The sequence below is a fragment of the Schistocerca gregaria genome, chromosome X, assembly GCF_023897955.1.
Source record: "Schistocerca gregaria isolate iqSchGreg1 chromosome X, iqSchGreg1.2, whole genome shotgun sequence".
Taxonomy (NCBI): Eukaryota; Metazoa; Arthropoda; class Insecta; order Orthoptera; family Acrididae; genus Schistocerca; species Schistocerca gregaria.
Window position 1 is genome coordinate 19,545,894 of NC_064931.1, and position 16,507 is coordinate 19,562,400.

At 36.4% G+C, this 16,507-nt stretch overlaps 1 protein-coding gene across 2 annotated transcripts in view; it reads right to left on the reverse strand.

Moving 5' to 3' along the window:
* The window catches only part of LOC126297721 (N-fatty-acyl-amino acid synthase/hydrolase PM20D1-like), a 211,721-nt gene that overhangs the window by 39,084 nt on the left and 156,130 nt on the right, over positions 1 to 16,507 (reverse strand). For both annotated transcript variants that reach the window (XM_049988859.1, XM_049988860.1), the window contains one exon: positions 16,281 to 16,417. In XM_049988859.1, coding sequence (XP_049844816.1) covers positions 16,281 to 16,417 — 137 coding nt within the window. The remainder of the gene's footprint in view (positions 1 to 16,280; positions 16,418 to 16,507) is intronic.

Here is a 16,507-nt window from a genome sequence, read left to right on the forward strand (position 1 = left end):
TATAAATAAATCTGATTTATCAAAGGCATTTCCTCTCACCATCCCATACCAACTCCCATTCCTGTCAAAAATATCCTATAGTAAAAATAGATGTAACTCTTCTGAAATATCCAAATCAATATATCATTTCTATAATTTCTATCCACAAGATGTCACCCACAGCTCTCACTGGAACCTCAGATCTGTACATAACAACAAATTTGTTAATACACAATTATGTCTGTTCAAATTCAAATTCAAATTCAAATGCTTTATTCACCTTTGAGCATCTTTACCTGCTACCAGCATTGCCAAAGTTAAATGAAGTAACAGTAACAATAATAATAATAATAATAATAATAATAATAATAATAATAATAATAAATCAAACAATGGAAAATCCAGGCTAGAATGTAACAATATTAGGGAAGGAAAGTTGCTACTCCCCATATAGCGGAGATGCTGAATCGTGATAAGCACAACAAAAAATGACTGCTTCACAGCCTGTGCCATATGGATCCTTCCCACCAACACCAGCTTTTCTGGATTGCGCAGGTGGGAATTTTTCCTGCAATATAGCCCATGTTCCCATAACCCTCCTGGCCTCAACCTTCATTAGTCACTGTCCTCATCCATCCAGCCCCCTCCCTGTTCCCATTCCAGCACTACACAGCTGTCATTTCACCACCACACCCAGTCTTTTAATTTCTTTTCATTTCTGCTACTTAACCCTCCCCCCTCCCTCCCTCCCCATCTTCTCTCCTGCCCTCTGTCTAAACTACTGCACTTCACTGTCTGCCACCCCACCATACTATCCCTCCCCCTCCCCATTCCAGCCTCCTCCTTACCCCCACCCAGTCGCCACTCCCCATGCACTGGTGCTGCTGCTCGCAGTGTGGTTTCAGTTGTCTGAGACAGCAGACGAGTGTGCAAGTTGTGTGTGTGTGTGTGTGTGTGTGTGTGTGTGTGTGTGTGTGTCCGTCTGTCTATTTCTGGCAAAGGCCTTAACGCCCGAAAGCTATAATTATGTGAATCTCTTTGTTGTGCCTATCACGACTCAGCATCGCCGCTATATGGTGAGTAGCAATTTTCCTTCGCCAATAATAATAAAAACTTAGACAACTTTTATGAAGTACAAGAAAACCGTGCATGGTAGATAAACTGTGTAATTAAGTAAATGACAATAACAATAAATAATCACATGATAGAGCAATTACAAGATAAAAACACTACATAGTAATGAATGACAAAGATAATCAATAACTAAACATATAAATGACAATAAGCACATGAGACAGAAATAAAATTGTTACACAGCCAGACATAAATGGTTACAAAAACTCTGTTATTTATTGACTTCTCATTCTCATATGAAATGTGGATCATTTGTCACACATTCGAGGAATTCTTGAACAGGGTAAATTCCTTCACCCTTCTTCCATTTCACAAGGCTTGCTTACAATTTATTTACTGGCACTTTGTATGCACTTTCAGATAATCTGTCGAAGTAGACAAGACCATGGTGTATGTATCCGTTTCTCAGTCTTTGGCAGGTTAGGATATAGCACTTCTTGTACTGTAGTTACGGACAATTATGGTCCTCCTTAGGTAAAGCATACTTAGGTTTTTTTAAACACAGATAAGGCAATCATAGACATACAGGCTAAGTAGTGTCATTGCATTTAGTTGCATTGATTTGTGTGAGCTAAGACTTGCAATCCCTTTTACAGCTTTCTTTTGCCATTTAAACACTAATTTTGACCCTGCAGAATCACCCCACAGTAGTATCCCATAAATCCATAAATCAGGTGGGAGTAGAAGAATGAAAAATATGCATATAATCGAAGCTATTTACTGACACAACAAAAAGGAAAGATCATGAACAGATCTCTGACGTACACTCTACATGACTTGGACACATTATTACTTTTAATTATTTACCGTAACTAATTGTTTTATGATGTCCAAGTAAGACTGGACAGAGCATTCCTCTCACTTCTTAGTGGTAGAGTTTTCTGTGAGAATATGGTGGTAGGCAATATCAAATGCTTTCATGAGGTCCACATTGTTGCATAGCTAATCTCTCTTGCCCTCTATTTCTTTTTTTACCAGATATATATTTGTGTTACTATGCTTTCAACTGCTTTGTCTGTAGAAATTCTGGGTCTTAAATCATGCTGTGAGGAGCTTAGTATATCATTATTCATTACATTCAAAATATTGACTCATCTGTTTACGCATGCAGTATTCTATTGTTTTTGATATTTTAGGTATAAGTGATACATGATGATAGTTATGTTGAGGCACTTCATCTCCTTTCTTATATACTGGTTTACAGATACATTGTTCAGTCACATTAACATGACCTCTTGTCAAAAGCCTGAATAAACAGCTTTTGCAGTGTGGACTGCTGTGAGACATGCAGGAAGAGAGTCAGTGAGGTTGTATAAAGTACTGACAAAGATGTGGAACCATAATGACTTCAGTGCCATGGCCAGCTGCACGGTTGAGAATTCATGGCACAAACAGCTTGATCAAGGTGGCCTCACAGATTCTCAACAGTGTTTAAGTCTGGGGAATTTGGTGGCCAGGGGAGTATGGTAAACTCATCCTGGTGCTCTATGAAACATGCACATGCACTACAAGCTGTGTGACACATTTCACTGCACTGCTGGTAGATGCCATCATGCTGAGGAAAAACACAGTGCATACAGTGGTGAACGTAGTTCCTAAGGGTATCTACATCTACATCTACATCCATACTCTGCAAGCCACCTGACGGTGTGTGGCGGACGGTACTTTGAGTACCTCTATCGGTTCTCCCTTCTATTCCAGTTTTGTATTGTTCGTGGAAAGAAGGAATGTCAGTATGCCTCTGTGTGGGCTCTAATCTCTCTGATTTTATCCGCATGGTCTCTTCACAAGATATACATAGGAGGGAGCAATATACTGCTTGACTCCTCAGTGAAGGTATGTTCTCAAAACTTCAACAAAATCCCGTAGCCAGCTACTGAGCGTCTCTCCCGCAGAGTCTTCCACTGGAGTTTATCTATCATCTCCATAACGCTTTCTTGATTACTAAATGATCCTCTGATGAAGCACGCTGCTCTCTGTTGTATCTTCTCTATCTCTTCTATCAACTCTATCTGGTACGGATCCCACACTGCCGAGCAGTATTCAAGCAGTGGGTGAACAAGCGCACTGTAACCTACTTCCTTTGTTTTCAGATTGCATTTCCTTAGGATTCTTCCAATGAATCTCAGTCTGGCATCTGCTTTACCAACGATCAACTTTATACGATCATTCCATTTTAAATCACTCCTAATGCCTACTCCCAGATAATTTATGGAATTATCTGCTTCCAGTTGCTGACGTGCTATATTGTAGCTAAATGATAAGGGATCTTTCTTTCTTTGCATTCGCAGCACATTACACTTGTCTACATTGAGATTCAATTGCCATTCCCTGCACCATGTGTCGATTCGCTGCAGATCCTCCTGCATTTCAGTACAATTTTCCATTGTTACAACCTCTCGATATACCACAGCATCATCCGCAAAAAGCCTCAGTGAATTTCCGCTGTCATCCACAAGGTCATTTATGTATATTGTGAATAGCAACGGTCCTACAACACTCCCCTATGGCGCACCTCAAATTTATTCTTACTTCGGAAGACTTCTCTCCATTGAGAATGACATGCTTCATTCTGTTATCTAGGAACTCTTCAATCCAATCACAGAATTGGTCTGATAGTCCATAATATGCTCTTACTTTGTTCATTAAACGATTGTGGGGAACTGTATCAAACGCCTTGTGGAACTCAAGAAACATGGCATCTACCTGGGAACCCGTTTTTATGGCCCTCTGAGTCTCGTGAACGAATGGCGCGAGCTGGGTTTCACACAATCGTCTTTTTCGAAACTCATGCTGATTCCTACAGAGTAGATTTCTAGTCTCCAGAGAAGTCATTATACTCAAACATAAAATGTGTTCCAAAATTCTACAATGATTGACATTAGAGATATAGGTCTATAGTTCTGCACATCTGTTCAACATCCCTTCTTGAAAACAGGGATGACTTGTGCTCTTTTCCAATCCTTTGGAACGCTCAAGTCAGTATAGTAGTTCCCTCCTCATGCCAGCCTGCGTGACCTAAAACGCACGCATTTTGGCCTCCTCTAGTAACACAGTGTTGGCTCTTCTGCCAACACAACAAATTCGAATCAAGAACAGCTGCCAACATGAGTAACTAAGAAGTAGATATCCTTGCTGTAGTGGAGCAGCTTAAATCACTTGAAAAGGGCAAGTCCTTATATCAATTATGTTCCTTTCAGAGTATGCTGATGCAATAGCTCCATACATAACAATCATAAACTGCTCACTCAACAAAATATCCATGTTTAAAGAATGGAAGGTGTACAGGTTACACCAATATTCAAGAAAAAACCTAAGGGTAATCCACTGAATTACAGACCTACATCACAATAGTTGATTTGTAGAAGGATTTTGAAACATATGGTACACTGTGTTTTAACAGTATGGATAACCTAGAAGAAAACAAAACCTGAGATGGATGGCAGTGAGATTTTTGGGGAAAATTTAAGTGTATACTGAAAGGATAGGCTAATGGGAAATGGAGATGCTGTATTTGTCACAGTAAACAAGAAGTGCAAATCCACGGAGATACAAATTGAAGCTGAATGTGAAACTGTTTGGGCAATTGAATCATTCTATTGCTCATCAGACTTATCTTCTGACATAATCAAAAATTTTAGAGAACACCTCAGTTCAGTTGTAAGTAAATTCCCCAGTTATACTGTAATCATTGGTGGAGACTTCAATCATCCAAGTAATTTTGGGTGTGCCTCTGGGAAATGTGCTGGGATGATTGCTGTTGATGTTGTATGTTAATGACCTAGCAGACAATATTAATAGTAAAATTGGGCTTTATGCAGATGATGCAATTATCTATGATGAAGTACTATCTGAAAAAAACTGCATAAATATTCAGTCAAATCTTGATAAGATTTCAAAATGGTGCAGAGATTGGCAACTTGTTCTAAATGTTAAGGAATATAAAATTGTGCACTTCACAAAACAAAGAAACATAGTATCATATGACTATAATATCAGTGAGTCACTGCAGGAATCAGCCAATTCATACAAATACCTGGATGTAACACTGTGTAGCGATATAAAATGGAATGATCACATACGTACAGTCTTGAGTAAAGGAGGTGGTAGACTTTGGTTTATTGGTAGAATACTGGGGAAATGCAACTGGTCTACAAACAAGATTGCTTACAAATCACTTGTGCAGCCAGTTCTAGAATATTGCTCAAGTGTGTGGGACCCATAGCAGACAGGATTAACAGGAGATATTGAAGGTATACAGATAAGGGCAGCATGAATGGTCGCAGGCTTGTTGAATCCATGGGAGAATGTCACACAGATACTGAAGGAACTAAACTGGAATACTCTTGAAAATATACAAACTACCCCAAAAAAGTCTATCAATGAACTTTCAAGAACTGGCTTTAAGTGATTACTCTATGGATATGCTACAACCCCCTATGTATCACTCCCATAGGGATTGTGAGGGTAAGATTAGAATAGATACTGCACACACAGAGGCACTAAAACAATCATTCTTCCAGCACTCCATACATGAATGGAACAGCAATAAACCTTAATAACCGGTACAATGAGATGTACCCTTTGCCATGCACCTTACCATGATTTGCAGAGTATAGATGTAGACATAGTTGTAGAATCTATTGACAAATAGTCAACATAGATTCTGAAAATATCATTCTTGTGAAACACAACTATCCCTTCATTCGTATGAAGTAATGGGTGCTATTGATAGGGGATCTCAAATTGATTTCATATTTCTAGATTTCCTAAAGGCATTTGACACCATTCCTCAAAAGCAGCTCCTAATCAAATTGGGTGCTTACAAGAGTATCCTCTTAGATGGTGACTGGCCTCATGATTTCCTGTCAGAAAGGTCACAGTTCACAGTAATTGATGGAAAGTCATTAAGTAAAACAGAACTGATATCTGGCATTCCTCAAGGAAATGTCATAGGCCCTCTGCTGTTCCTAATCTATAGAAATAGTTCAGAAGACAGAATGAGCAGCCCTCTTAAATTCTTTTCAGATGATGCTGTCATTTACTGTCTCATAATGTCCACAGATAATCAAAGACAATTGCAAAATGATTCAGACAAGATATCTGCATGGCATAAAAAATGGCACTTGGCTCTAATAATGAAAAGTGAGAAGCCATCCACGCGAGTACTAAAAGTAATCTGTTAAATTTCCATTATGTGATAAATTATTTTAAGGCCGTGAATTCAACTAAATCTGTAGGGATTACAATTATGAATAACATACATTGGAACAATCACATAGATAATGATATGGGGAAAGCTAAAAAAGACTGTTTTATTGGCAGAACATTTATTAGATGTAACAGGTCCACTGAAGTAACTTTTTACACTATGCTTGTCCATCCTCTTCTGGAGTATTTCTGCACAGTGTGCGATCCACATCAGACAGGATTGGTGAAGGACATTGAAAAATTCAAAGAAGGGCCTCTCATTTTGTATTACCATGAAATAGGTGAGAGAGTGTCATGGGTATGATATCCAAGTTGGGCTGGCAATCACTATTACCAACTTATTGCTCAGAAAATGAAAATATTTTGTTGGTGCCAACCTACAAAGAGAGAAATGACCATTGTCATAAAATAAGAGAACTCAGAGCTCACATTGAAAGATTTGTGGGTTTATATTTCCTGCACACTATTTGAGAGTGGAGCAGTAGAGAAATAGCATGAAGTTGGTTCAATAAACCCACTGCCAGGAACTTCATTGTGAATTGCAGTATAGTCAAATAGATGCAGATAATTTAGTCAATTAGGGGTTTGTAACTAACCACTTTGTCACAAATATCTTTAACACTGGCACTTTGTGACACCAGCAAGGCATTTTACTTCACTCATCATAAGGTCTTTTTAAATACACCCAGTCGGTATGAACCTGGAAGAACTGTATTGGCAATCTTCAAATCTTATCTGGAAGGTAGAAAGCAGATTTATCAGCTGAAGGAACACTATCATGTGAAAAGAAACTGGAATATGGCATGCAATAAGGATCGGTAATGGGCTGCCTCCCTTTCTCAGTTTTTGTAAGTGATTTAAGTTTTCATGGACAGTTCTTGCAACTTGCAAATGACACAACTCTGTACTTATAAGGCATCAATGCCAGAAAGGCTCAAGAGAAGATCCTTTGTCTTATGTGACAAAGAAATTGCTTGTCGTACAGAAAATGAAAATCAACAAAGCAAAAATTAAAAATTGGTATGTAGCCTCAGTGACAAAAGCTACCTAAACTGTGCAGGGGCTGTGAAACTTCTACTGTTAATGGTGGACAGCAAACTCACTTGGCAAAAACACACTGCACATGTTTGTGACAACCTGTTATGTCATACACCTTCTGAAAAAACTGAAACTTGTGTTAACTAATCAGTAGCTGCTAATAGTATATTATTCACTGTTTCTTACTATAGGGTGCAAGAAAGTAACACTACTCAAAGAAATAGCAATAAGGATAACAACAATGCATGGGGGCAGGAGCACTACAGGCCATTATTTACAAAATTGGGAATAATGGCTGTTTGCATTCATCATGTAGTTTTGTGCTTCCTTCATGTTAAGGAAAATCTAGATTCCTTCAGCAACAGGCATGAGATACATGACCACAACACCTGAAACAAAGAAAACTTAAACATCCCAACCTGTTGAATGCCCAGAACAAGAGACAGCTTTCACTAGATACATCTTCATCTTTGAGATCACATCTACAATATCTTTCATTGGCAGAGATGTGGACTCAAGGTGTTGAAAAGCAACAGGTAGAAATTGGAAGTGAGCTCTTAAGAATGCCAAGGAAGCAACATTCTTGTTATTCTTTAGGGCCAGCTTGGATTTTTTAATAAAAGCTGATCCACTAGTGTCAAATGTGTCTACTACCTGATTGACTTTTTGGCAGTGTTCAGCATAACAAAGATTCTAAGAGCCAGGTGCACCAACATGTAGGTATGGGTTCTGGGGGGAGGGGAAATCTTTGGAGCTATTTCCTTAAAGGACTGGATGTGGATAGGAGCTTTGATAAATATTTTCTTAACAGAGGAAATGATACTGTTAGCCTCAGGAAAACAATTTGTGTCTTCTTCTGCTAGATGATGTAGGTCACCAGCAAGGCAAGTGCAATGGATCAGACTGGTACAGACTTCACCCAGTGTTGATCCCATTTTAACATACAGGCAGCACAATCTATCACCAACAGCAAAACATCTTCTCCAGGCCATACGGTGCATACGACATAACTGACAGTCCAGGTTACTGTGCTGTGATTCCTTTTCTCCAATTCTCTACACAGGAATAGGTGGGGTGTGCCTGGTGCTGTGGAATCTAATTTACCCACCATGACATTTAATGTAAAATTGCCACATCTGTCACTGGTCTTGTCAATTCAAAGTGAAATATAGGAGTCACCAACATCTGTTTTAATATCAGCAACAGCTTTTTCATGCACCTGTTTCAAATAATATTTGCACGTTCTCGATTCATCTGGTATACTGCGGCTACTAATACATTCATGGAAACCCGTAAAATTAAGGCTCTTTAGCACTTTCCATGGCACATTAGTCAACACTAAAGCCTCACACAAGTCTATATTAAAGTTGTCCACTGCACTACTTGTCATAGAGGAAAGAAATGGTTGAATCTGTTGTTTGCTGTTCTTCCTAGTAATGCTTGTAATGTGAGCTGTGGAATCTTTGTGTTGAAGAAAATGTGACTTTTGTCGTGGCCTCTATTATATTAAAACAAAAAAAAAACACTAAAAAGATGACAGTAACTAAAAAAATAAGAATGCAATAATGTAAAATGTCAACTTCAATTGAATTGCATACCCATGTCAGCAGTTTAGTTTTAAAGTGCAAGTGGAAAATCCAAGGGTAGAAGACTCACAAAAAGACTGGTACATAAAATGAATAACAGTAATCTGTGTTAACTTACTTGCTTCTGACAGGCTTTGCAAAAAATTACTCATTTGTCAGTTGTGAAATTGGAGTCTTTCCCAATCCACTGTCGGAAAAGAACAATTTTTGACATTTTCTGTTTAAACATTACACTATTACATTTACAGTACACTACTCAATTGAGTTAACACACCACGCAAATTTACTTTGTAACTACAAAAATAAATAGACTCATCAAGTGTCAATGATTTATTCCTTTAATATATCTCTCTATTGTTGGTTGGCATTTAAGTAAAGGTTGGCTGCGTTTGGCAGAATGCAGTGGTATGTGGGTATATTCTCAAAGCAGCAATATGGCATCACACACAGTGTTGATTTCAGTGTGGTCAATATTTCTTATACCTTCCAAACTATAAAAATAAGTAGACCGAAATGTCACCTATGCACCAGCATCCTGACACATTATCAAGTTATAAAGACGAGCAACATTGTACCTTACACATTCTTGATTTTAGCACACTGTACAACTTCATTACATTGTCCCTCAAACTGCACAAATTTCCATTATTGACTCTCCTTAATATTACATATGATTTGACAATCAGCAGCAGCAGAAATATTATCCCAAAGGGACTGATTACCCTATAGTTTGGTTCCCTTCTCTCCAAACCAAACAACAAACCTGTTATTCCAAATTATTCACTACATGCAAGTTTCATGACATCAGGTGCAATGGGTGTAGATGTATTATTCACTAGTGACATATGGTAATTTTGATATGGCACAACTATGTAATACATCTATACGGATTGCAGATAATGCCATACAATTCATATTCAGCGAATAAAATTTCATACAAACTGCTGATTGTTAAATCATATGTGAATTTTATAAGTTAACCTGTGGCTTATGACAGTAAAAATAGTCCCAATTCCCTGTGGTGGTGTCATTCTCACTCAGCGGGATTTAAGTAACATTGCATGATTAAGGTGAGGTGTACACAAGACTACGATGTAAAGATGTGGACTGTGACATATGGAGGTTTAGGTCAGCCTGAGAAGTGTGTATTGATAGCTGAAGTGGTTAATGTGACTGCTCGCAATAAGCAAGAAATCTGGGTTCGAGTCCCAGTCTGGCACATATTTTCATAAAACAAAATTGGTTAATGCATCTACACTCACATTGCAGCTAATGTCATGAAATTCACATTCAGCACAACCTTTGGAAAGATCCTTAGTATTAATTCAGAAACTGCACCATATTTAAAAACTGTTTTTTTTTCTACAGAAGTCTTCTTTAGCCCCTAATTTTCTATGAAAGCCCAATTTAGCTCATTTTAGGCCTTTTAAGTATGATTTAGCCCCTTTTAGATTCCGTGAGGTTCAAACTTACAAATCTGAGTCCTAGTCATGAGACACTGTTGTAGAAACTTCATCAGAGGAAAATTGGTTGATACTATACAATCCCTTGTAAAATGCAGCAGACAGCAAGAGGAAGTGGACTGCAAAATGGAAACGAAAATTATAAATATGTGCCCTAAATTTCAATAAGTTAAATATGATATGCCCCAAGGATCAGTAATGTGTCCACTGTTTTTCATTCTTTACATAAATGATATGTGTAGACAAGATGGCACAAATGTCATCATCTGTGCTGATGATTTACTTCTTATGAATTGAAGAAAAGACTTGTTCTGAATATAGAAAATGCAATCCAGTATTTTAGTGGTAAAAATTTGTTCATAAATGGAATGAAAACATTTACATACAATTCCATGCTATCAGAAACATTCACACTGAAAATATTAGCCTTAAATTTCAGAACACAAATCTTTATGAGACAAGCAGTTGCATGTTCTTCAATGTAGTAATACACAAGTACTCATCTTAGGAAAATCACATAGCTAATTTATGTCCAAAAATTAACTCAAAAACTTTCCTGAAGAGGAAGATGTCTCGCACAGTAAATGGAAACACATTACTAAAGATGTACTATGGTCTTGTCTATCCATAATTCTCAACACTCACACAGAAAGACTGATTAATTTAAAAAAAAAGAAAAAGAAAAAAGAAAAAAGCTGTAAGGTGTATTGCAAAATTATGGCCATGAGAATCTGTAATAAGGACCTTATGGAAATAGTGTAATTCTTTTACAATATGCTCCTGCATTAAACAAGGAGCATAAGAGTATTGTCAGCATTCAAACACAAACTAAACTGTTATATTACTGTCATACATTCCTACAGTCCATAAGTATTCCTAGAGAAATATCAGCCTAAGGTTAAATGTGACTAAAATAAACACTGTACAACTCCTGTTGATAATAATTACACTGAAGTCACAACAATGTACGATGGTCTTCTGGACATTCTAAAAGGTGGGACATGGTTGTTAATGTGGTGTTTAATCACCATGGACAGCAGTGCATGTTCCTCAATGTTCTCCCATATTGGCCACAAGGTTGGTGAAGAGTTCTTGTAATAGGACATACCATTCCTCCACCACTGTGGTTGACAACTGTTTGAGAATTGTTGATGTATGTGGACATGCTGCAAGACAACACATCACACACATGCTTGTTGGGATTTAAGTCAAGGGAATCACCTGTACTGTTTTATGCAGTCATGCATTGTCATCCATGAAAATAAAGTCAGTGCCAAAAGCACCCCTCAAAAGATGCAGATCAGAAAGAAGTACAGTATCATGATAACTCTGACCAGAGAGTACAACATGGTCAGAGATTTGGAGGTAAGTATGCCCAAGCAACATTATACCTCCCCAGACCATATTTAGTTCATATGGAAACATTCAGAAGAATCAAACCATGTGTACATCAAATTCAGTACTGCCAAAGTTCAAGAGTTTATGGTGCGAGTTGCTTACAGCTCTTTAGAGTATTTCTTGCAACCTCTTATCCAAGCCTCTCGAATCTTGTATAAATCTTCCTTCAGATTTCTTTACTGCATATTCTATGCCACTTAATTTTTCCATTGTGCAATTTTGAATGAACATTTTTCTTTTTCCAAAAACTTGAAATATAAAGTTATTCATATTCAAATTTTTCAAATCTTAAAATGTAATTCTTTCCACAATTCAGAGCCAAGTTCTATAGCCTCAATTTTTCTATTTCCAAAAATATATACATGGGCATAAGTAATGTGTTAATTTATTAATTATGTAACTGAGAAGAATTCATCTTCTAGAAAATTCTTAACAAACTTTGTAAATCTCTGTGCACATTAAAACTTAACTCTTATAAATTATTACCTATTATTTTGTCATTTTATAATTACATACAGCTATTAAACAAACTTACTTGTCTGCTGATTGTATCTTCATCCCTTTTAATTTTCCTGTCTTTTATGTTAACATCTATAATGGAATAGCATAGTATTTTACCAATTTGTAATTTCTGTGATATGGCCATCTATAAGGGGATTGTCAGGATCAGTAAATAATGCCCTTGAATATCTGAAACTAGCCTTTACAAATAGCTTTAGGAACATGAATAAGTCACTCACATCACCAAAAGAAATAACTTCCATAATAAAATCTTTAAAAACAAAGCATTCTAGTGGTTACAATGAAATATCAACAAAGTTAATTAAGGCATGTTCTTGTGAGTTTAGTACAATTCTAAGTTACTTGTGTAACTAGTCAATTATAACTGGGACATTTCCTGACTGGCTGAAATATGCAGATGTTAAGCCTCTATTTAAGAAAGGGGATAAAGAGATGCCATCAAACTACAGACCAATTTCACTTTTGCCAGCATTCTCAAAAATTTTAGAAAAAGTAATCTACAGGCAGCTTCTCAACCATCTGACCACAAATAACATATTATCAAGAACACAGTTTGGATTTCTGAAGGGTTCTGATATCGAAAAGGCTATTTACACCTACAGTGAAAATGTACTTAATTCATTAAATAACAAGTTACAAGCAGCAGGTATTTTCTGTGATATGTCAAAGGCATTCGATTGTCTAAACCACAACATCCTTTTAAATAAATTAGAATTCTATGGTGTCACGGGCAGTGCTGCAAAATGGTTCAAGTCATACCTCGCTAACAGGAAACAAAAGGTGTCAGTGCAAGGGACTAGTGAATTAAGTCATCAGTCATCATCAGAATGGGAAGAAATTACATGTGGTGTCCCACAAGGATCCATCTTAGGGCCATTGCTTTGCCTTGTGTACATTAATGATCTCTCATCAGTTACACTGCCAGAAGCAAAGTTTGTTTTGTTTGCAGATGACACAAGTATTGCAATAAATAGTTTGTCGAGTGTAGTTCGAGAAAGATCTGCTAATGATATTTTCATGGATATTAATAAATGGTTTAAAGCCAACTCACTGACATTAAACTTCGAAAAGACTCACTATATGCAACTCAGAACCTGTAAGACCTTTCCACCCAGCATATGCATAAAGTATGAAGAAGAGCAGATAGAAGAGGTTGACAGTCTTAAATTCCTGGGATTACAACTTGATAATAAATTCAGTTGGGAGGAGCACACCACAGAACTGCAGAAACACCTTAACAAATCTGTATTTGCAATTCGAGTGTTAGCAGACAAAGTGAAAAAGCTTGCATACTTTGCCTACTTTCATTCCATAATGTCATATGGTATAATATTTTGGGGTAACTCCTCAAGTGAAACAAAAGTTTTCAGAGTCCAAAAGCATGTAATATGTATTATTTGTGGAGTAAACTCACGGATGTCTTGTAGAAACCTCTTCAAAGAACTGGGTATACTAACTACTGCCTCTCAGTATATTTACTCCTCAATGAAATTTGTCCTAAATAATATATCTCTTTTTCCAACAAACAGCTCAGTTCATACATACAATACCAGGAACAAAAATGATCTGCACAAGGACTTAAAAGCACTTACTTTAGTTCAAAAAGGGGTCCACTACTCAGGAACACTGATCTTCAATAATTTGCCAGCAAACATAAAAAATTTAGTTACAAATAGAGATCAGTTTAAAAGGAGCCTGAAAGACTTACTAGTGGCCAACTGCTTCTACTCCATTGACGAATTTTTTAATAGAAACAAATGATGTGTTGTATATATTTATACTATTAGTATTGTTATTTCAGCTTAAAAAAATAAATAAAAAATAAAAAAAGGTGACATGTTCCACATCCACGAGGATCTCCTGAACATGGATCTATGGAACGAAAACTAATCTAATCTAATCTAATCTAAGCCAGTCAGTTAGTACAGTCACCATGTTACCCAGCCAGTACTCAGTATTTAAAGTGTATAGTTACCATGTGTCAGTCAAATATATTTCATAGTCAGGTCACTGAAATGAGTTGCTTGCGACAGTTTCAACAGAGGAAATAACTGAAAGTTTGAGTTCTTAATTAACCTCACACAGCAAGAAAATAGAAAAATTTATTCAGTCCAAGGATATAGTGCTGAAAAATTTATTTCCCAATAAATCTGAGTATTAGGGAAAATGGAACCTTAGTTGCTAAGCTAATTCATTTTAGATGTTGTGATCATTTATACATGTATGTAGAATCCTGTGACCACATGGAAAATTTCAATTATCAGTAACATAATATAGTTTGTTGAGGAAAGTTGCTGTGGGACAGAATAACCAAATAAATATGTATGTCGAGTCAAACTGGAGAATGATCTACACACAGGAAAAACTTTATGCAGTTTCAAAATAGAAAATTTAAAATAAAAAATTGAATACAGACACATAGTGAATATGAAATCCACAGGTTTGGATTGAATAGTCAAAGAGGTATTTTTTGTATTAGAAATGACTAATCAAGATACGAAAGTTAAAAAAACAGTAGTTTGAAGTTATTTGCCATTTTTTTCCTGCAGCAAAAGATAAAAGGAGAACAGAAATGTAGAAAATGACAAATGAAAGGACAGTTTCTCTATAACACTAAACATTTGGAGACTGTACGTATGTATGAGTAAATGCCTCAGTAGTAACAAATAAATCAGTGACATGAAAGTCTGAGTTATGTGAAGTAATTTATTATTTAAAAAAGAATAATGTGGAATGCAGGAGAAACACAAAATAAAATTATAAATGAAGTCTTAAATTAAACATAAAAATCACCGTGATCTTCATGATAACAATGAACCAGACAACTGCCTACATGAAGTAAATGAACATCTTCCTTTGTGTCTGTTAACACAAATATAAATATAGTGATATACGACAACAAGTTGAAGGCACATAGTTTGTCCTGTTACACATGATTATGGTAGTGGATGTATATGCATGTATTTACTTCAAAGACAGCTTCGTGTTTGTACTTTCATTGATCTTGCCATAGTCTTTTGTGTAATCCTTTTGGAAAATACAAAGACTGGTGACATACAGATCTGATTTTGTTTCCCTTTATATTACCCACATTCAGTGGGTGAAAAGCAGCCAGAAATGGGGTGTTAATAAAGTTTACCCTTCGACCAAAATTTTACATTCCCACAAATACTATAATTTTAACACTTCACATATCATTATAATTTTTCAAGAAAGTAAATGGCATGATGATGATCTGGTACACAGCATAATGTTAAAGACTTCAATAGAAACAATATATCTGCATGATACCAATAAATACTTACTGTTATGGTTATTGTTCAGTCACTTCCTTGATGAGTTTTAATTTGTGAGGTGTAACACTTGTGTTACAAAAGCAATAAACCACCACGAACATAGTTCTTTATAGGCATATATGTGAAATTAAACTGTTATTGATGAAAAGCTGTTGGGTTTCCACCTGAGCAGAGGTGTTGAGATATAATGACAAATCGAGAGCTTTTTGTCAGTCGCATGTACTGGGGACGTCTACACCAACACATAAACTCTTATTAGTTTGGCATTCTTATGCTATCCATTGTGGCTGTTGTTATTTTGTATCTTATTCTTATTACCAGAAATAAATAGTACAATTTATGATGATTTAGGGTCTTCTTATCATATCACATTAGTTGCAGTATCTACTTATTAATGTTATCACACCAAATAACACATTTCTTTACATGTATAAGCGTATACTAGAAATTGCAATTCAGATATTAGTTATACATATGTAGCTTTTGTAACAAGCATGCTATGTAGGTTCATCTTGTATCTGTATATTACATTTATCAGTATTTACAACTACCATTTAATTTCCATTACACTTCATATCATGCTTCAGACAGCATTATATTGTCCTCCTTTTAGTTCACTATGACCTTTTAAGATAAACTGAAATGTTACTCACATTGCTACATGCCTATCTGTGCCAGGTATCAGCCCTTTTGTAAGTGGATAGCCTTCATCCAAAACAAAATCTAATCGGGTGACACCACGTGCTGTGAGTATCTTTGCTATCTCCTGTGCCCCTCGTCTTCCAGATATCTACAACAGAACCATATGAGACAAAATAGAATAAAACAGTAGTCTCTTATCTCTTAACACGTAATTTCAAGTTATTTACTTAATATTGCG